The following is a 21,452-nucleotide window of genomic DNA, read 5'->3' on the forward strand; positions in this document are numbered from 1 at the left end:
CTCGGGCACTCGGTGCCTTATGCTAACAAAGGTCTCCCTCCTCCAACCCCCCAAGGGTCTCTGGGTGGCAGGCCAAGGCGACGCCATATGCAAGATTAGAAAGCGAGGGAGAATTACTGGAGTTCCTTATTCTCAAACAGGGCCCTGAGCCCTGCGGTCTGAGCGGGGCCACAGGGCCGTGAGTCAGCATGGAGGGTCAAGAAAACGATGTCCAGCATCTTCACAGAAGTGCTAACCGCTGAGCAGGGCTTCTCCCGACATGACCTCTGCTTCAGCAGGCGCCCTGCCGAGTCATACCCAGCTGGGCCCGCAGGCCCAGGCTGAATGGGAGTAAAATTAGCTACACGAAAATGGCAGAGAAACAACATGTGCTTCCCCAGGCGGCACAGACGGAGAAGGAAAGAGTGGTGTCTGTCCTCAAAGGGAGAACCCTCGGGAAGTGCCCACAGCAGAGCCTAAGAGGAGAACCCCTCTGGCTCTGCTCCTCCCGGCAGCAAGGAGGCTGGGGGCTGTGTGCCCACCCCAGGGAGTGTCTGCTGGCAGCAAGGGGCTGGGGGCCATGTATCCACCCCAGGGGGCGTCTGCTTCATGTGTGGCTGGCGGCCAGGCGAGGGGACAGTGGGTGTGACCCCGGGCGCACTTACTCCTCCAGGACTTTCATCTTCTCCCCTTTCTTGAATGACAAGTCATCCGGGTGGATGCCATCATAGGGGTACAAAGCCACCACGATGTCTCCTTGCTCCTCGGGATCTAAGAAGGAAGGATGCAAGCACAAGCCTTTAGGATCCTCGGCAGAAACGTCATGACAAGACCTCACAGGGCTTAAAGGACACGCAGAGGAGAGGAGGCGGGTGGAAGACCTGCTTCCTTCCTGGAGAGGCTCAGGGCCTGGGGTGCAGTCAGCGCCACTGTACACACAGGGTGTGTCATTTCAAATCATGCAGACCTACAACCGTAAGGACTCCCGACTCCGTGTCTAAGAGGTGAGACGCCTGCGCTCATGCAGCATATTCACAAAAGCCAAGAGCAGCAAAAATCCAAATGAATGCAATGCAGTCGACACGGACAGCAGAACATTAGTCAGCCTTAAAAAGGACGGAGATTCTGACACATGCTACAACGTGGATGAATCCTGAAGACTGTGCTCAGTGAAAGAAGCCAGCCTCAAAAGGACAATGCTATTGGATTCCCTAGAGCGTTCAGACTCAGAGAGACAGAAAGCAGAAGGTGGGCGGGCCAGGGCCGGGAGGAGGGCTGGGACTGAGGGTTTAGTGGGGACAGTTTCAAGGTGGGATGAAGAAAAGTTCTGGAGGTGGATGGTGGTGATGGCTGCACAACACGGTGAATACGCTCGATGCCACCAAACTGGACACGTTGACATGGTCAAAAGGATGCGTGTTATGCAATGGGACTCTTTTTTCCACAAAACACCCAGGACAACTACTTGAGAGGGGCTCTAACAGTGAAGACAAGAAACGACCACTGTCATGAAAACATACCTTTGGTTTGAAACCTCTGTCCTGGTAAAAGCTGAGAGTCTGCCACCTACGAGAGAACATTTGTTAGAAAGATATTTTTGAGGTCAGCTTTTTATGCTTACACTCATATTGCAGGCACCGTTCTTTGCCAACAGTAGCAAACGAGGTTGGGGTTGGCTAATTTCTAAGCAGGAAAGCAGAGGAATGCAGAGAGGGGACCTGGAGGGGAGGTCCTGACGACCCCCACGGAGCAGGGAGGGGCTCTTCCTTCCCCAGCAGACACTGACCTATTCCTACAGGAGATGAACAAGCTCTGGACAGGGGCCTCGAGCTGCTCACTCACTCATCCCCCTCCCTATTCCTTGTTAATAGATCCCTTGGGTTGTTTGGGGTGGCAGTGTGCCCAGCTACACGCCTGTGCCTCCCGGTCCTCCAGCATCCTATGCAGCCAGGGGAGCAAGCGGACCTGCAAGCTGTCGGGAGATTTTTGGGGCTGGTTCTCCTGGTCCATTGCCTTCTCTGTTCTGCAGAAACAGGTAACACCTGGGGGCTCAGCAAGCCATGCAAACCAGTCACCAGACGTGACAGAGCCAAAGGTGGAGTGGCCTAGAGCCCTGGTGACCTTGTGGAAGTGCCACCAGCAAGACCGCTGATCTTCATGTCTCCTGGGCTTGTTTTAACAACAGCAGTCAGGGCTCAGGCACTAGCTGCTGAGAACAAGTTCAAAGGCCCCCAGGCTTCCTGTGGCTGCCCCGCATTGTGTCATGGGGACAGAGGCTCATTGGGAAGCCAATTATCAGGCAGGGTCTGGGGGCACAAAAGGCCACCACAATTACATTTTAAATCGAATTCCTTTTCCCTTAGTGACCATAGGTGAAAGGCCTCTTGGGCCTTTTTTTTTTTTTTTGTCTTTTTGCCTTTTCTAGGGCCGCTTCCCACGGCATATGGAGGTTCCCAGGCTGGGGGTCTAATCGGAGCTGTAGCTGCCAGCCTATGCCAGAGCCACAGGAATGCGGGATCTGAGCCGCGTCTTCGACCTACACCACAGCTCACGGCAACGCCGGATCCTTAACCCACTGAGCAAGGTCAGGGATCGAACCTGCAACCTCATGGTTCCCAGTCAGATTCGTTAACCACTGAGCCACGACGGGAACTCCTCTTGGGCCTTGGTTAAGGAAGTTATTGTCATGGCTTATACCCACAAAGCATGTTGCCCTTTGATTAAAGTGATCTCATGGAATTGGGAACAAAACAGTTAGTACTGAAATTTAAATGTCTTAGCAAAGTCAGCCAATCGGATGGTTGGGGTGGGGACCTGGAGACTATATCTCCCTGGTATCAGAAAATCTTGGGTCCGTATTATCCTTAAATACTTATTTTAAGACGTTCATTTTTTTTGTCTTGTTTTGTTTTTTTGTCTTTTGTCTTTTTTGTTGTTGTTGTTGTTGTTGCTATTTCTTGGGCCGTTCCCACGGCATATGGAGGTTCCCAGGCTAGGGGTCGAATCAGAGCTGTAGCCACCGGCCTACGCCAGAGCCACAGCAACGTGGGATCCGAGCCGCGTCTGCAACCTACACCACAGCTCACGGGAACGCTGGATCGTTAACCCACTGAGCGAGGGCAGGGACCGAACCCGCAACCTCATGGTTCCTAGTCGGATTCGTTAACCACTGCGCCACGACGGGAACTCCCTATTTTAAGACGTTTTATACTGATTTTGAATTCATTTAGATTTGCATAATTAGGAATTCTGACCAATTTTAGATGAGTTAGAGGAAAGCATCAGAAGATGAGAAACGAATGTAGTCATTAGGAAAGCAGCAAGCTGATTCTCCCACATCAAAGTGTCTTTCGTTCACAAATGTTTCAACACACTTTGCAGAAGACCAAAATACTCGTATGGAATACTTCTATCATCACGCTCTCTCTGTAAGATGTCTTTTCCTTAGGATCTTGTTGAACTGGCACCAACTCAGCCTCGCCGTCACATCAGGCCTCCTGTGATGAATCCAGGGGGCAGTGGGCACAGCTGGGGGAGCCGAGTGTTATCTACGGCCGTGGAAGAAGGTCCATGACCAAGGGCCTCCATAACCAGAGGCACAAGTAAATGCTCCCGTACATGTGGGAACTGAGAGACTTCAAGCACGTTTACCACTTCTGCTTTCTAACTTAATTTTTAACTTTGTAATTGTTACTCTTTTCTTTTGGCCATACATGCAGCATATGGAAGTTCCTGGACCAGGGATTGAACCTGCACCACAACAGTGACAACATCGAATCTGTCGCCAGTTGTGCCACAAGAAAACCCTTAACTTCCTTTCCTCTTAATAAGAGGAAAAATGGTGCATGAGTTCATACGGTTTCCCTTTGCTTTTCTGAATAAAGGACATATTCTTTAATCTCTTAAAAAAAAAAAAAAAAACCTTTTAAAGCATGTAACATCTATACAGCACATGATACCAGAAAAAGCCAGATCCTTTTTATGAGATCTTTGAAGTCTATAATAAGAAAACTATTTGTGACTCCAATTCCTTGTACTAGTTCATTTTCTATTAGTCATATTTACATGTATAGCTCCATGCCTATACCTATTCATGTGATGTGTTTTAAAATATTACTTTTATATGTACTTACAATTACTTAATTGTTAAAGTTATTAATAATCTTATACAATTTGAGTGTCTATATATAAAATTACAAAGTTAACTTATGTACCTGGAAATATCATATATGATAATTAATAGCATAACATAAATTCACTCTTCAGCTCCACTGCTTTTTCTTTTTTTGGGGGGTGGGGGGTTGAGCCCGAGGCATGCAGAAGTTCCTGGGCCAGGGATCAAACCTGCACCACAGCAGTAACCAGAGCCAAAGCAGTGACAACGCTGGATGCTTAACCCGTTGAGCCACCAGGGAACCCTAAAAACTCTTAATGAAGGCATATGGGCTAACCTGAAATAATCTGCTTCCAGCTTAAATGCTGAGACATTCCATAAAAACCAGGCAAAGGGAGATGTACATATATATAGTGGACAAATAGATGGAAAGGATACAAGATCTGAAATAAAATGCATTGAGGGTTGTAATTATCCAAAGCTCCGTTCCTCTTTTCCATGATATGAGATATTAGTTCTTCCTTTGCCAAGCATTTCTCAAATGCATCAAATAGTACATCACTCGTATAAAAATGTTGGTACAGATATCTGTCCAAAGTTAGAGGACAAAATTGATTGTGGTTTTTAATAAAATCTTTTAATTCTCTGTGATAAGTCATGACAACTTCAGTGTTCGTACTCTTTTGAATTAACCTAAGAATGACAAGATGGGGTAAAGTGTGATATGCCAAAGGACATATTAGCACCTATTTTGGCTTCAGACTTGAATCCAGCATTTCCTCTGCTTCCAGACCACTGCACTAATCCCACTACCAATCCGAAATCATGCAAGCTCAGAGACATATTTTTATACATGAAGGGCGTGTTTTCACACCAGTGATAATGAAAGGTGATTACCCCCACACATAAGAAGGCGACCAAAGGCCCCTTTATTGTACAATAAGTGGCCTGGTTTTCCTGGAAATATTTATAAGCTCTTTAAAGGAGTAAGTTACAAAGTATATAAAAAAATAGTTGCGGGAGTTCCCGCTGCGGTGCAGTGGGTTAAGGATCTGATATTTTCTCTGCAGTGGCTCAGATTCAATCCCTGGCCTGGGAAGTTCCATATGCCGCTAGCGCAGTGGCAAAAGAAAAAAAAAATTATTTGAGGCCCAAGTAACTGACAGGATTTCTTTTTTTTTTTTTTTTTTGCATGAACATGGTACAGATCTGATGTTTAAATTACGCAGCCATGCTTTGATCCTGCTGTGGGAAGGCTCCCCTGAGACTATCTACTTACTGGCCTTTGCTGTTTATTGGACGTTGGATCTCTCACATAAATAGTGCGGTCAGTATTACGTACTGGTTGAGTCTTCAAATCTACTCCATCGTCATTCAGATTGTCTTTCCTTTTTGATTTTATACATCCCATAGTTCCTGTTGGAACAGAAAAGTAACGGCATTGTTTTACCATTCTAGAACTGGCTCCAAACCACCAAAATCCCTCCATTAACGAAGAGCAAAAAGAACATACTTTGATTTTTTCATCACAGATGGTTTCACAAACTCAAAAGGGGATGCTGTTCACAAATCAGCTGCTTGTTCATGCATGCACGCATTCATTCATTCGACAACTATGGAGAATCAATTCTATGTCTGCAAGACATAATTCCTGCTCTAAAGACACTCCTAATCTTGTGGCGAAGACGTGTGAATGAAAATTACACTACAATGTGGCAAGTCAATGATGAGAGGATGCACAGGACAGAGGAAAGGACGTGGAACCGAGGCAAGAGGAAAAGGATGTCAGGGAAGCATCTGGAAGGAAATGCTCTGTGATTCAAAATGCGGGTGACGTCAGCTGGGTGGCAAAGGCAGCAACGAGATTCTGGGAAGAAGGAACTTCATGTGCAAAGTACTGGCCCTGAGCTCACACGGCCCCTTCAGCGAATTAGTTCAAGCCGATCCCTTCAGGGAACAAGTAAGGAAGTCCAGGAGGAGGGCTGGAGAGGAGGCACAGCTGAAAACCAAGGCCACCTTGCAAGGTCAAGTGAGAGGCCTGGGGCTTCAAGGGCGAGCATGATTAAGAGCCAGAAGGCACAGAGCCAGGCGCCAGCCCAATGTGGCTTGGGGCCTGGGGAACAGAGGTGGCCTTCACCTAGACTGGAAATAAAAGAGGGGACTAGGATGTGGGAGAAAAGATGTTTACAGGAACCCCCAAACAATCACAGCCAGTAGTCTTCCCAGTAAGACTTGTGAGTGAGGACACCAGGAGAGATGGTGGAGCTGGGGGGCACAAACAGGTGCCAACAGCCGGCCATGCCTGTGACTGAGGCTTCAGGGGAGAGCCAGCCTCAGAAGATGGCTAGTGCTCAGCCAGCGAGGACGTAACCACGCTTCCAAATGGTAACTCTTCTTTGTTCACTCCGTTAGGACTGGGATGCATAGAACACCCCCCAAAGCACTCTGGAGACTAAAGAGGGGGTCACAGCACTGAAATAGCACAGGACTCTGGCCTCACACTACAGCTTTGGGGTCAAATGTATACATCTAAAAACGAAACAAAATCTATTAGGAGCTCCATCAGAGGGTCCTAGAGGGCCCATTCCCAAACCTGAAAGAACACCAGAATGCCCTGGGCTCATGGAACAGAGTCCTGGGACACGGGCCAGGAAGTTCTCCCGTGCCCCGCATCCCTCCGGGGGTGGGGTGGGAGGTGCTCCCCCGCTGATGGGTGTCATTCTGAAGCACTGCCAGTGGGGACCCTGGCCTAGAACTTCGGAGAGATGGTTTCACACAGGGAAGGCGAGTGGTGGGAATTCGCCACACCTCCTGGAGGAGGAACTGTTCTAGGAAACCTCAGGACCACTTGTCTGTCACCCTCTGCACTGTTTTCCCAGCTCATCCTGCCCCTAGTCCCGTTTAGTTCCCCAGGCTTCCAGGAGGACTTCGATCTGCGCCTTGTTTATCTTTTCCTGGGTTGAGTAGGGAGCCTCTAAGGACAGTCACACCTCTTTCTGAAACTAGCGAGCTGTAGTTCCCAAAATAAAGGGGAAGCAAGTAGTTCTTTGACTCAAAACAGCACTTTTTTTTTTTTTTCATGTGCTAAAGTTTCTGTAATGGAGATGGGTTTTCTAGCTGATCTGTAAATAAACAGGGGTGTTCTTTTCTGGCCAGTCCCACCCCATCTCCACCCCTCAGGAAAGCTGGGTTTAAATCATCGCCATTGAAACGGTGCTGCAGAACCAAGAGAACGAGGTGGCGCAAAAACCAACCGGTACGGACCCTGGAGGGTACCCTGAGCTCCCAGGGGAGGAGCCCCGAGGGTCCTCAGGACGCACGCGCGCGCCCGGCCTGCGCGCTCCCCAGCCCACGACGCACGCGGGTCAGGTCTGCGCGCTCCCCGGGCCAAAACGCACGCGCACCGGCTTGGGACAGCCCCTTTTTTTCCCCGGGCCCTCGCGCGCGCTCTCTATCCCTTTCCAGCTCTGTCTTTTTTCAGATCTGGACACAAATGTTACCTCCCCAGACAGATCTTCACCAAGCTCCCTATTAAAAAGGTCACCCCTCTGCCCACTTTTCACGCTTCACTCTCGTGTTTCTTATTAGGACCGACATTCCGTTACGTGTGGGTTTATTTAAGGTCAGCTCCCCAGGTGGACCATAGCGGAAGGGCCAGCCCCAAGCCTGCTTCTTCCCTGTAACGTTCCCAGCACCTCCACCAGTGCCAACAGAGAGCAGATGCTCTGGGAGTGCTCACGACAAGAATGCAAGGACTGTGCGCTCGGCTGCTGCCCTGAATGAATGGGCGTGGGTGGGAGGAGGACGTGGCTGGATCACTGGGGGAATCCGAATATGTGTAGACAGGATCCTGGACCTTGTGTGTGTTATAGGCGTGATGAAGGCACCGCCGTCATGCGGGAGAATATCCACATTTGAGGAGATGCAAGCGAGGCGGATTAGGGAGGGGGGCTCTGGGAGTGTGCAACTTTCAACACCACCCAAAAGGAAAAGGGAGGGGGAGATGGAGAGTAGAGACGAATGTGGCAAAACAGTAAGAAATTAGTGCATCTGGGTAAGGATAGTCTTTCTTTTTCCTATACATTTGAAATTTTCAAAATAAAAAGTTGGAAGGGGAGAAAATAAGAAGAGAGTATGAACAATTTATGCAAAAACAGTTTTTCCCCAAATATTAGGAACCCATGTAATGCATGCGCACGTGCGTGTGTGAAGGCAGCAGATGAGATTAGAAGAGCACTTGGCAGGTGTTATATGGAGGGGACTCATTGAGCCAGACCTGTGAAGGGTGATGGAGATGGTTCAGGGGCAGCGGCCATGGGAAGGAAGACAGAGAATGAAAACGAAAAGCAGGTGGATGTGGGAGGGATGGTAAAATCTGCAGATGATCATTTTTTTATGCCTATTTCATCATTTCCCTTCCCCCATCACCATGGATAACTGAAAAACAGGTGTATGTCCTGTTTTCCTCTAGAGGAAAGCAGCAGGACAGGGCTCCCCATGGAGTTAGTGGCCTCTCTCTGCCCTGGCACTGAGCTTTGAATTTGGGGCACTGCATGCAAACACTTCAGCAAGAAAGCTCAAAGAGCACTCCCCTTGTAGCATGGGACAAACACCACCAGCTCACACCAGGTCCTCAATTCTTTAGCTGTGCAAAGGTATCAGAAAAGCACAAAACACAATGCACCCCAACAAAAACAGAACAGTTACATGACTTTGACTGATAGGAGCTGTGCTTTACCATGACTCACACCTTCGTATTTTTCAATTAAGCATTTGTAATTTTCTGAGCATCTCATTTAATCCTCAAAGGAACTCCAAGACCCAGGTATTATTAACCCCACATTACAGAGGCGTAAACTGAGGCATGAGGTGAACTGGCTCAAAGTCACAGCACTAGTGAAGCGTGGACTCACACAGCTTTGGCCTAAAGCCTGTGCATTTCTTCCCATTTGGCCAAAGAATGGCTATTTTGAAACTTGTGGGTTGTTTTGTTTTGTTTTTTTAATTAATGATGCTACAGAGATTGTTTTTACAGCCTGCTTCTTTCTCAGAAGGATTCAAAATGCTTTTTACAAAAAAAATAATAATAATAACATTAATTAAGAAGCTGGAAACAGAAAGCTAAGGGCAGGGAAAAGCAGAGAAAGAAAAGTGGAACCTGATGGGTAGTAGATTTGCCCAAGTGGCTTCCTGGCAGGAAGGGTCGGAGGGCAGCCTGTGTCACAGGGCTTTCACCAGAAAAGAGGAAGCTGACCTGTTCTCCCCAGAAAGGGAAGCCTCGGCCTAAGAATCCTAAAGTTTCTTATGATGAGTTTGACTTAGAGTGCTGTTGACGATGCGTGTGGCAATGTCTTTTTTTTTTTTTTTTTTTATGAACACTAAATGAAGGCACGTTTTACATGCAGAGACTATGGGTTAATCACAGTAATACCTGAGGGTCTGACAGGCAAATATACCCCTGGGATGCTCATGACATAAGCTCAGCTAGATGGTCTAATGAGACAGACAGCTGAGAAACCCTCTATCACAAGGAGACATCCGCCAACACATCCAGAAAAGGAGGTGAGTGGCTTTTCCACCCTGGGACAAATACTGGTTAGCAACACCTCATCCTCATTTAACAGCAGGAGAATGCTAAATTCCTTCAAAAAAGAAAAACCCAAACAGACTCAGTTGTTAAAGAATCCGACCAGGAACCACGAGGTTGTGGGTTCGATCCCTGGCCTTGCTCAGTGGGTTAAGGATCCGGTGTTGCCGTGAGCTGTGGTGTAGGTCGCAGACACGGCTCGGATCCTATGTTGCTGTGGCTGCGGTGTAGGCTGGCAGCAACAGCTCCAATTCAACCCCTAGCCTTGGAACCTCCATATGCAGCCCAAGAAATGGCAAAAAAAGAAAAAAAAGGACTTCTTGTTTATCATCTGGTAAGACCGGGTAATGTCCCACAGTTAACCACCTGCTCAGCCAAGAAAGAGCTATCCACCTGAAATTCCACTTCTGGAGATGTGTTCTTCTTTTTTTTACTTCTCCACCCTCACTGAGATATAAGTGACATATAACATTGGGTAAGTGTAGGGTGTACAATGGGGTGATTTGATCTACGTAGATATTGTGGAATGATTATCTCAAAACAGTTAACATATCCATCACTTCACATACTTGGGGGGGGGTTGTCTGTTTTTATGGTGAGGATTTGTTTTTCAGACACACTTGTACCTGGCACAAGAATGTTCATACTTAGATTATTACAGGCAGATACACCCCAGATGCCCATCAACAGTGGAGGTTTCATTAAATTAAGCTGAACTGACACACTATAAGAATAAGATGGGTTAAAAAGAGAGATGTGTGTAATTTGATGTTCTTGACCGCCAATCATTACTGATTGAAATATATATATATATTTATATATATTTAATGTGTACAGAAAAAAATGTCTTAAAGGACACCTATCACCGTCTTGGTTACGTTCTAAAGTCCACTTGTAGGTACAAGATCCTATACAGAAATTTTCTCTTAAAGATTCCACAATTTGCAAAATATTTTAGAGTGAACACTGTGGAGTTGGGTCATTAAACTCAAAGCCTGGGTGTCTCAATGATTAACTGTGTGATATTGGGCAAGTTGCCTAATCTCTCTGTGCTTCAGTTTCCTTCTGAACCCTGGAGATAACTTCATTGAGCTCGTTAGGTTGTGATGGGGATGAGATGAGTGAAGTCAGTTAATATTTGTAAAGTGCTTAGCGGTATACTTAAAACAGCACCCAGTAAGATCTATATACAGGTTGGTGAAATGCATAAATAAATGCCATCCAAATGCCAGCTTTCCCTCCAGATTGGAAGAGAAACAATCCCATGATGAGAAGCACAAGGAAATCCCACTTTACTTCAAAGAGGGGAGCAGCAGGAGCACCCCTCCCATGTCGGCCTCAGGATGTCCTGGGACACCTGCACCGTGTAAACAGTCATTTTCTCTGTCTCTCTTCCCCTCTTTGGGGCAAGGTGCCTTAAGTGTCATATCACTCCACTGTCCGATTGTACAACATGATGCCCTGACTGTAAATGTGTGCATTGCTCTGTCATTAAGGAAGAGGGGGCGATATTGCACAATGAGAGGGGTTCTGACTTGGGATATGTATAGCATGCATTTGGGGTAATGTTTTGTTTTTCTTCCTGAGTTTCACAAGTTTAAAAAATACTCCATCATATCTATTTCAACCTGGAGTCCATACAAATTCACTTCCCTCTTGGCCACCCAAAGATTTTAAAATCACCAATTTCTCAAATTCTGAGCGCTTAAAGAAATCAAAAACAGGAAATTGGATGTCACTTCCCCTATAAAATGTGAGTCCATGTTTTAACAGCTTTTTCACACAATCCTAGATCCTTTTTTTTTTTTCTTTTTAGGGCCACACCTGTGGCATATGGAAGTTCCCAGGCTAAGAGTGGAAAGGGAGCTGCAGCTGCCGGCCTGCGCCACAGCCACAGCACTCGGAATCTGAGCTGTATCTGCAACCTACACTGCAGCTCATGGCAATGCTGCATCCTTAACCCACTGAGCAAGGCCAAGGATTGAACCTGCATCCTCATGGATACTAGTTGGATTTGTTATCACTGAGCCACAATGGGACCTCAATTCTAGATCCTAGCAGGGAAAACAAAGTTACTAGAATTTAACCCCTGAGAACCTAAATTCATTGCTACAAAAGGAACTGTGTTGGTACCATGCTCTGTTTTTAATGATGAGTGATGCATTTTTTGCCTTTAGCCAGGCAGCAGAAAAGAAACTAAAAATCCTTTTTTTTTCTTCACTGCCCCACAATGTCGCAAGCTGAGTGTGTAAATTTGCATTGTGTTTTCCCAGCAACAAGTGAACTGCTCATCCAGAGACTCATGGGGAGGTCTTTCTCCGGTCCTTGCACTTCTCGATCTGACCTTCCAACATCAAGTGATCATCCCAGGGTGAGCAGAAATGTCTCTGGGGCAGGAGACAGATGGAGTGTGCGAAAAAGAGAAGCACGCGGAATTGCCCACCATGTGGCTGGCACTGCACCAACAAGGATGACGGCCCCAGAGATGGACCGGTGCTGGTGATCGAAGGTCCCCACAAAGTGGCCCTTGGCCTTGAAGCTGCACGTCCATCCACGGAAGGCCTGTACCTGACCTTGGAGTGAGCTCATCTGCAAGAGTTTTCTGAGGTGGGAGCCTAGGAAGAGAAAGGAGGCCCCAAGGACATGGAGATGGGTGGTGATGACCCCAAACTCCAGAGACCTTGAGTTTCGAATGGAAGCTGAGCTGGGTTCAAAGATCACTCACAAGGTCCCTCCAATACCGTCCTCCAGGTCATTCTTATGAGGGTTTTTTTTGGCCTCACCCAAGGCATGTGGAAGTTCCTGGGCCAGGGATCGAACCCACACCACAGTAGCGAATGGAACCGCTGCAGTGACAACGCCAGATCTTTAACCTACTGTGTCACAATGGGACTCCTTTATGTTTAATAATGGTATTAACTTTATGCTGAAAACAGGATTCTTCATCATTTAAAGATTAAAATATTTATGGATATAATTTTTAAAATAGTAATTAGTAGCTTAAGTGTAAGATGGTTACAAGTGTAAGAAGGTTAAGTGGTTGTTTCTGTAGTATTCCTCTTTTGTTTCTTAACTTTATCCTTACTTTTTTAGGATTTTAAGCTAATTTCTAAAAATTCTTTGACCCTGGTGACATGTTTTTTGTTATGTTTGAGCCTCAAGGCTTCTGCTTCTTTCTAGAAATTCCTCTGCACACCTCCTCTTCTGTTCCACATCTCAGGACTGTTCTATCCTCTCAGGTCAAGTGATTTTGCAGATAGCTGACAGATCAACACTGCCTAATTTCTCCTTAGAATCCAGAGTTTTAGCATCCTGTAGGTTTTGGGAAAGTTTGATCACTTCCAATTTCTTTTTGATGCTTCTAAATTTAAATGTAAACCTATACTAAAATTTTAATTAAAAAAAATTTAAAATTTTATATTATGGCCGAACCTATGGCTTATGGAAGTTCCTGGGACAAGGATTGAATCCGAGCTGCAGCTGTGGCAATGCTAGATCCTTTAACCCGCTGCTCCAGGCTGGGGATCGAACTCACACCTCCACAGTCACCTGAGCAGTCAGGCTCTTAACCCACTGCCCCACAGCAAGAACTCCTCAAATTTTAATTTTTTAATTGCAGGACCTGCAAAGTTGATAAGCCATTTGAAGAACTAGAAAGAGAACATTAAAAATGCACAAAGTTTCCTTTAAAAATCAAAATAATATTCAAGTAGTTAAGAAATAAATCTTCTGGTAAATCAGAACATTTGATAAATTCAACAAATTGGTCCTCAGGCGATTGGCTTTTATACAAATGATCTAGAACATGATACCTCAATAGGAAAGAATACCAGCAGTCATTAAAACACTGTACATGTATGTTTATTGACATAAAAAGATAGTCACAATATATTTAAGTTAAAAAATAATACATAGAGCATGATACTATTTTTGTGAGGGGAAAAGATAAAAATGGGTAGGAAAAAGCTTAGGAAGGAATATCCTAAAATATCACAGCGTTCTTTTACTGATGATGGGTCTGCAGGCATTTTTGGTTTTCACCCCCCCCCCCCCCGCCGGAGTCTGAAGGACCTTAGATCATGTGTTTAATTTCCCTTATTCTAAAATTTTAGAAGCCATAAATTATATATCTCTGTGTGTGTGTATGTGTACACACACATTTGCAATGTGTGTCTTCATATATATACTGCATATGCATATAAATATACATATTTATACTACATATGCTACTATATATATATATGTAGTATACACATACACATGTAAGCTTGTACAAAAATGGATGAAAATTTTAAAAAAAGAGAATCTGAACCCATCACCCAAGGCCCTTCAAACCCTGATAACCTGCGGTTGTAGTGTCAGGGGAGGATGCGGCAGGAGTGGTCCTTTTTGCTAAGATTCCTAGGAACTGAGGGTCTACCATGATGATTTCATCAGACGTCAGGAGAAGGGCTGTGCCCAGAAGATGCACCCAGCTCTGGAGGGATGGGGTGAGGGGTGGGGAGGGGCTGCAGGCTGTCTGGGGAGGTAACAAACACTCGGTCCCCACGTGAACACAAGAGGCAAGTTCAACTGACACCCACAAGCTGGCTTCTCTTTGACTCCAGGGAAGTGGGAGCTGCACCAAGATCCAAGACGGGAATGAGGCCAGGGGCAGAGAAGGAGCGCCTAAGGCTGATGTGCGGCGCGAAGCTGAGGTGTGAGGGGGACGGCGGGGTCCAGACCTTCTCACGACAGCAAATGCACCCAAGATACGGGTGACGTTCCTGGGATCAGTGTGCACAGCTATGATCCTCATTTGCATAACTCTGAGTTGAGCCATTTCACCCAGAGGAAGACACGGGGGATTGCTGAAACCAGAGGGGTTTTTTTGGTTTTGTTTCTCTTAACAATAAAAGGGAACACTATGAAAACAAGATGAGCTCATGGAAACTTAGATGTCACAGGGAAATGTGTCGTTAAAGGACCAGAAGAGGAAATTCAAAGCAGAGTCTGGGGGGGCGGGGAGGAATTGGGAGGGTGGAATTAACATGCATAAGACGGTATAAAACAGGTGATTAACAAGCCCCTACTGTATCTCTCAGGGAAATCTACTCAATAGTTTGTAATGACCTATATGGGAAGAAAGAATGGATATATTTATATGTATAACTGATTCACTTTACTGTACACCTGAAACTAACACAACTTTGTAAGCCAAACTATACTGTAATAAAACTTTAAAATAAAATGCAGATTCCCTGCTCCCAAAAAACAGAATATGAATTATGTGCATATAAGCAATGGATGGATGAAACATCAACTTTGTTTCTAGCTTTGGATTTTTATGATCAATGATCCACCCACCTATCTTGAAAAATACATCAAATAGTATATTTAACGTCTACTTTAAGAGTTAAGTCAGGCTTATATAAACAGAATGTAACAAAACAGAAATTATTATGAAGTTGAGAAAAAGTGAAATTAAGCCCAAGACGCCTAAAAGAAACTGAAGATTACATCTTACCAAAAGTCTCTGCACAATTGTTAGATTTAGACCACAAATCTCCCAAAGTTTTTAGAGGCTGAAGCAAAGAGGAAAACATCCCTGTGGATATACAGAAATCTGCTTCTCTCCAACAGGATTTGCCTCAACCTCAGCACTACTGACATTGTGAGTCAAGAACTCATTTGTTGTGGGGTCTCTCCAGCTCATGGTAGGGTAGTCATAGCATTTTGGGCTTCTACCCACAAGATACAAGCAACACCCCCTCCCTCCCCTCCCCCTCTGCAGTGCCAGGTATGACCACAAAAATGTCTCCAGACATTGCCAAACGTCCTCTGATGAAAGCTGCACAGTAAGAAATCTGACGTTTCAATTACTAGTAATGACCTTAAGCATTGCTATTTTCTTTTATGGATTGGGGCAGAACAATGAGCTTTGTTAGTCCTCAGTGAAAGACAGGGCGACTATTGCATTATAAAATGTAAAGGGCATAGCCAGAAATCTTGACCAAAAGACGTCTGTCACTCTGCTCATACACACACGGACACAGACTCACAAAGACACACACACAGCCCTGGTGTTCGTGGGACTAATTCCAGAAATTTCTATGAGAAGATCATCACCCTGACTCTATACTTAAATACAGTACAAACTAATCGCAGGAGATAAAACTGAAAGGACCATTAAAAATGATCTATTCTACCCACCCCCTCTTGGGAAGAAACTAAGACTCAAAGAGGTCAAACCAAGATTAGTTACTAATAAGTTTTATTTTCACTGCAGGTAACAAACTCTTCGAAAAGTATAAGAAACGGAATAGAGAGACCAGAGGTACAGTCAATTGATCTTTCGAAAAGGAGCAAGGGCCATCCAACGGCGAAATGACAGTCTTTTCAACGAGTGATGCTGGAAAAACTGGACATCCGCATGCAAAAAGAAAAATTAATCTTGACCCAGATCTTAAATCTTTTACAAAAGTTAACTCAAAATGTATAACAGAACTAAATGTAAAATGCAAAACTGCAGAATCCTAGAAGATAACATAGGAGACACTCTAGATATCCTTGGGTTTGGTGTTGACTTTTTAGATATAAAACCAAAAGCATGATCCATGAAAGAAAAAAATTGATAAATGGGGGACTTCCTTGAAATTAAAAACTTCTGCTCTGCGAAAGACACTGTTAAGAAAATTAAAAGACAAGCCGCAGACCAGGAGAAAATATTTTCAAGATGCAAGTAAAGGGCCGGTACCCAAAATAAACAAAGAACTCATAAAAATCAATAATATAAAACCAAGCAACCCAATCAAAAATCAAGTATAAGATGGGAAGAGACACGTCACCAAGGAAGACCCAGAGATGGCAAATAAGCCTATTGACATTGTCCCCATCCTATGTCCTGAGGGAACTGCAGATTTAAATGATGACAAACCACCACACACCTATTACAGTGACAAAAATCCAACACTGACACCACCCAACACTGGGGAGGAGGTGGAATAAGAAGAGGAATTTTCATCCACTGCTGGAGGAATGAAAAATGGTGCAGCCGCTTTGGAAAATGGCTTGGCAGTTTCTTACAAAACTAAAGGGACTCTTAACTTATGATTCAGTAATTTCACTCCTTGGCTTTTACCCAGAAAAACGGAAAACTTAAGCTCCCACTGAAACCTGCACGTGGATGTTTAGAACAGCCTTGTTCACAATTTTCAAAACTTGGAAGCAACAAGAACATCCTTCAGGTGACCGGAGGGACAAACTGTGGTCCTTCCAGACAACAGAATATTATTTATCAATAAGAAGAAATGAGCCACCAAGCCATAAAAAGACTTGGAGGAAATTTAAATGCATATTGTAAAATGAAAGAAGCTAATCTGAAAAAGCTTCATACATAGTTGATTCCAACTCCATGACGTTCTGGAAAAAGCAAAAGTATGGAAACAGTTGAAGGTCAGTGGTTGCCCTCTGTTAGGAGAGAAGAAGGGCTGACCAGGTGGAGCAAAGGGGATTTTGAGGGGACTGAATTACTCTGTATGACACGGTTAACGGTGGGCAAATGGCTTATGCATTTGTCAAACCTCACAGAATGTAGAACAGAAGGATCCCAATGAAAACTGCAGACTTTTGTTCATACTAATGTATTAATAGCAGCTCATCAATTGTAACCGACGTACCCCACTGGGCGAGATGTTAATAATTAGGGGAAACCGAGGGGGTGGGGAACGCTATACGGAAAAACCTCTGTACTTTCCACTCAGTGTTTCTGTAAACCTAAACCTGCCCTAAAACATAAGATTTATTCATTTTTATTAATTTTTAAAACGCATATTGGGACAGAAGCAGCATGGAGCCACTGGCTTTTGAGTCAGTATTTCAGAAAAACGTATCCTCCGTTTGGAAAAGACTATTGCCCTAAAATACGTCTGCTGAGCAAAGCTGCACCCATCACATAATGAATTCCTTCTCAGCATCCAATCTTCCTTACAGGTACCATGGGCAGGCTGCCGCCTGCTCTGCCTTAATAATTGGGATGTAAAATGGAATCAAAGTTCATTCCACTTTCTTGGCTGAACTCCCCAACTTCTACGACTTTGGCTTGGTAAATTAACTGGTGAGGGGTACAAGTTCTATTAATGTTTACCATGAAAGTCGTCTTCCAAACAATATGCCTATAGCCATTTACGATAAGTGAAAGACACCACTGAATGAGACAGAAAAAAGACAAGGCAAAGGGCGTCTGGTAACGTGGCCCCGAGGACACACACATATTTGCATAGCAGACTGGACTTTATCGGAAGTTATTAACCCTGCAGAATCACTGCTATCAACCAAGAGTCCAGTAAGTCAATTACGGAAAAATAGGACAGGTGGCAGGTACATAAACTCTATGGTACCATTCAGGAGGCTACCGTAGAGCCGCTGAAATTGAGAATAAGAAAGTGTTGGATCTGGTGAGTAAAACTGGATGCGGATGTTAGGGAAGATAGGGCAGGCATCTGGGGTTTTATGTTAAAGCTTTTTAGTTCTTCTGGTTTTTAAATTATGCCAAGCGTCACCTTGAAAGGGATAAGAATTACTTTTTAAGGATAGCTAAAAGAACTCTGTGACTAAATAAAAAATGTTTATAATGCAATTTTTTAACAAAGCAAGATAAAATTTTTATCTACATTACGATTACATAGGTAGAAAACAAGTTTGGAAAGGAATATTCAAATCAAATTAAATCACAAAGGGGGCGATCCGTACAGCGTTATTACATGTCATGGGCTTTCTAATTACAAATTAAAAACACTTGTTTACCACAACAATAGACACGAATTTTTAAAAATTGAAAAAAAATACATCGACAATAAAATAAAAATGCTTTCATACGCCTAGGGTCGGTCAGTTTGTATTTTTCTCCCTCTCCATGGCCAAAACGTCTACATCAAGCTGCACTGTTTTACTTTTATGAAAATATAGGTGTTGAATTAAAAATCAAACACAGTGAGCCACTTATTTATACCTGCTCCTCAGCCACCCACCCAGGGTGGCCGGAACTGGGAGGCAAGTTGCCCCAGAGATGCTGTTTCTGTCCTGGTGCCTTGGCAACCGGGTCAGCCTCAGTCTCCTCAGGGGAGCGGGCACCACATTCATCCCCACGGGGCTGTGCTGGAGTTTAGTGTAGTCCAGGGACAGGTACAGAACGCCCTTCTTTCCCATGGCCTGTGGCCACCCCCACCCCTGCACCAAACTCGTGGTAACGTGTGATGGTTAAAAGCCAGGCAATAACTCTAACCCGGAAGACCAGGGATCACAGGGCCAAGACTTTGGACACGAGAGAAGGAGGAAGAGTGAGACTGGAAACCATTCTTCAGACAGAGCTTGGAGACAAAGCCGTGACTTACCAAGCAAGCATAGTGTAAGATACACAGATGGGGCAGACGGCTCGCTTCAAACTCACATCAGGAGTTTAAAAGTGAAAAAGGGGAAGCTGGAGGCCAGGGCTGGGTCCAAAGTTACTTTCTTAAAATAGATGTGGCCAAGAAGTGTCACAAGCGAGAGGAGAGGAAAAGGACATGGCAGAGACCAGCCCCACATCACAGTTCCCAAATGGGGTCCTGAGGTACCCAGGGGGGCCACAGCGAGCCCACGGGGGCGTCTGGGGAAAATGCAAAGACCTCTACCAGACACTGTGAGCGCTGCTAGACCAAGGCAGCTTGGTTCCTGTATTAGATTGTGCTGCGTTCCTTTCAGCAACCTCACATCTGTGTGAAAGTGGGTTTTCTGTGGTTGCTATGATAAAAAGCAACCATCACATGAAGAGAAACACATGGAACAGAAAGCGGGGACACCGGGGGGCCAAGTACAATCCCAAGAGTGTGTGACACAGGTACACACACCCCAGGGGCACATACTCCTATTCATTTGAAAAAACCTAAAAATATTATTTTTTTGCTTTCAGTATATGTGTATGATTTTTTTCAAATGGTACTAAGTTGTTATAACAAATACATATGCAGCGGTCTGGACCTAACTGCCCAGTCAATAGAATTCTTTGGTGCTTCTTTTGCTCTGAAATTGCCATGAAAAAAAGAAAAGAAAAAAGACTGAGAAGCCCAGAGAGCTGTGAACCAAGAGGGTGTGGGGACTTGTGAGCCTGTAGCTTTAAAAAGTGAGCAGCAGCAGGCAGCAGGACGGGGCAGGGCAGGTGGGTGCTGTCAGCTGGCACAGGGAGGCAGAGAGACGGCAGGTGCATTCGGGGTGGGGGTGGGGAGAGGCGGGTCTCTGGCCTCGGGAACCCAGTCTGATCCCTTCCCCATTACCAACCTCATTGCCCACCCTGCCTTAAGGAGAAACCACCGGTTCTCAGAAGTCCTGAGACTGTAGAAGATGCCCCCCCACCCCATCATATTCGGAAAATTCTTAAATCAGTTGTACAGCATGATGGATACTCTGCTGAATTTCCATTTTCCTTAGTGGAAATATCTCAATTTTCTCCCCGTCCCCATCACCCAGGCTCAAAACACCTGTCACCTCCGTGACACCCATATCACATTTTATTCTCTGGAATCAGCTCTCCATCCACCCCCATCATTCTCATAGCAAAACCGTGCTGGGTTTTTTAGACTTAGGGAAAGGCATGGACCAGATGAACAGTGTAGTCTGAGAGTTTCTCCCCATTAGTCTCCCTTCGGACTGTCCATCACTCAAAGGTCCATGTTAGGTGTAACTCTTCTGAGCAGGTGTGGTCATCTCCTAGCCGGTCTCTGTGGCATCAGGCTGTTCCCTCCTCTTTGCTCAGGTTGGTGAATTACCATGTCATCATGTCACCTTACATCCCAAATCCTCCAAACTGCCTTCTACTACTTATGAATGAATGAGTGAACACATCCGTATACACGGAGCCGAGCTTCACGACTGGCCTGTTCCCTCATTCACCCTCCCTGCCCACCTCTCTGTACTGACGTTTCTCCAGATTCGCCAACATGGAGAGCAGACTTGTGGTTGCCAAGTTGGGGGTGGGGGATGGAGGGGGAGTCTGGGGTTAGTAGATGCAAACTATGACATTTAGAATGGATAAGCAATGAGGTCCTATAGTAAGCACAGGGAACTATACCCAATCACTTGTGATAGAACATGATGGAAAATAGTAAAAGAAAAAGAATGTATATACATGTATGACTGGGTCACTTTGCTATACAGCAGAAATTGACAGAAATTGTAAATCAACTATAATTTAAAAATTAAGGAGTTCCCATCGTGGCTCAGTGGTTAGCGAACCCGACTAGCATCCATGAGGATGCAGGTTCGATCCCTGGCTTCGCTCAGTGGGTTAAGGATCCGGTGTTGCTGTGACCTGTGGTGTAGGTCGCAGATGTTGCTGTGGCTCTGATGCAGGCCAGCAGCTACAGCTCCAATTCAATCCCTAGCCTGGGAACCTCCATATGCCACGGGTGTGGCCATAAAAAAGACAAAAATACCAAAAAAAGAAAAATTAGGAGTTCCCGTCGTGGCGCAGTGGTTAACGAATCCGACTAGGAGCCATGAGGTTGCGGGTGCGGTCCCTGCCCTTGCTCAGTGGGTTAACGATCCAGCGTTGCCGTGAGCTGTGGTGTAGGTCGCAGACGCGGCTCGGATCCCGCGTTGCTGTGGCTCTGGCGTAGGCCGGTGGCTACAGCTCCGATTCAACCCCTAGCCTGGGAACCTCCATATGCCGTGGGAGCGGCCCAAGAAATAGCAACAACAACAACAATAACAACAACAACAACAACAAAAAGACAAAAAAAGAAAGAAAAATTAAAAAAA

General features: G+C 45.3%; 1 protein-coding gene across 4 annotated transcripts in view; it reads right to left on the bottom strand.

The window, feature by feature from the left end:
* The window catches only part of LYN (LYN proto-oncogene, Src family tyrosine kinase), a 107,509-nt gene that overhangs the window by 49,465 nt on the left and 36,592 nt on the right, over positions 1–21,452 (bottom strand). For 2 of the 4 annotated variants that reach the window (XM_047783904.1, XM_047783906.1), the window contains exons 2-4: positions 5,436–5,509; positions 1,500–1,545; positions 645–750 (exon numbers count right to left, since the gene is read on the bottom strand). In XM_047783904.1, the coding sequence (XP_047639860.1) occupies positions 645–750; positions 1,500–1,545; positions 5,436–5,504 (221 nt within the window). In that variant the 5' untranslated portion in view covers positions 5,505–5,509. Of the gene's footprint in view, positions 1–644; positions 751–1,499; positions 1,546–5,372; positions 5,510–21,452 lie in introns of all 4 variants that reach the window. The other 2 variants (XM_047783903.1, XM_047783905.1) reach the window with 1 other exon arrangement.

The sequence above is a fragment of the Phacochoerus africanus genome, chromosome 6 (genome assembly GCF_016906955.1).
Source record: "Phacochoerus africanus isolate WHEZ1 chromosome 6, ROS_Pafr_v1, whole genome shotgun sequence".
Taxonomy (NCBI): Eukaryota; Metazoa; Chordata; class Mammalia; order Artiodactyla; family Suidae; genus Phacochoerus; species Phacochoerus africanus.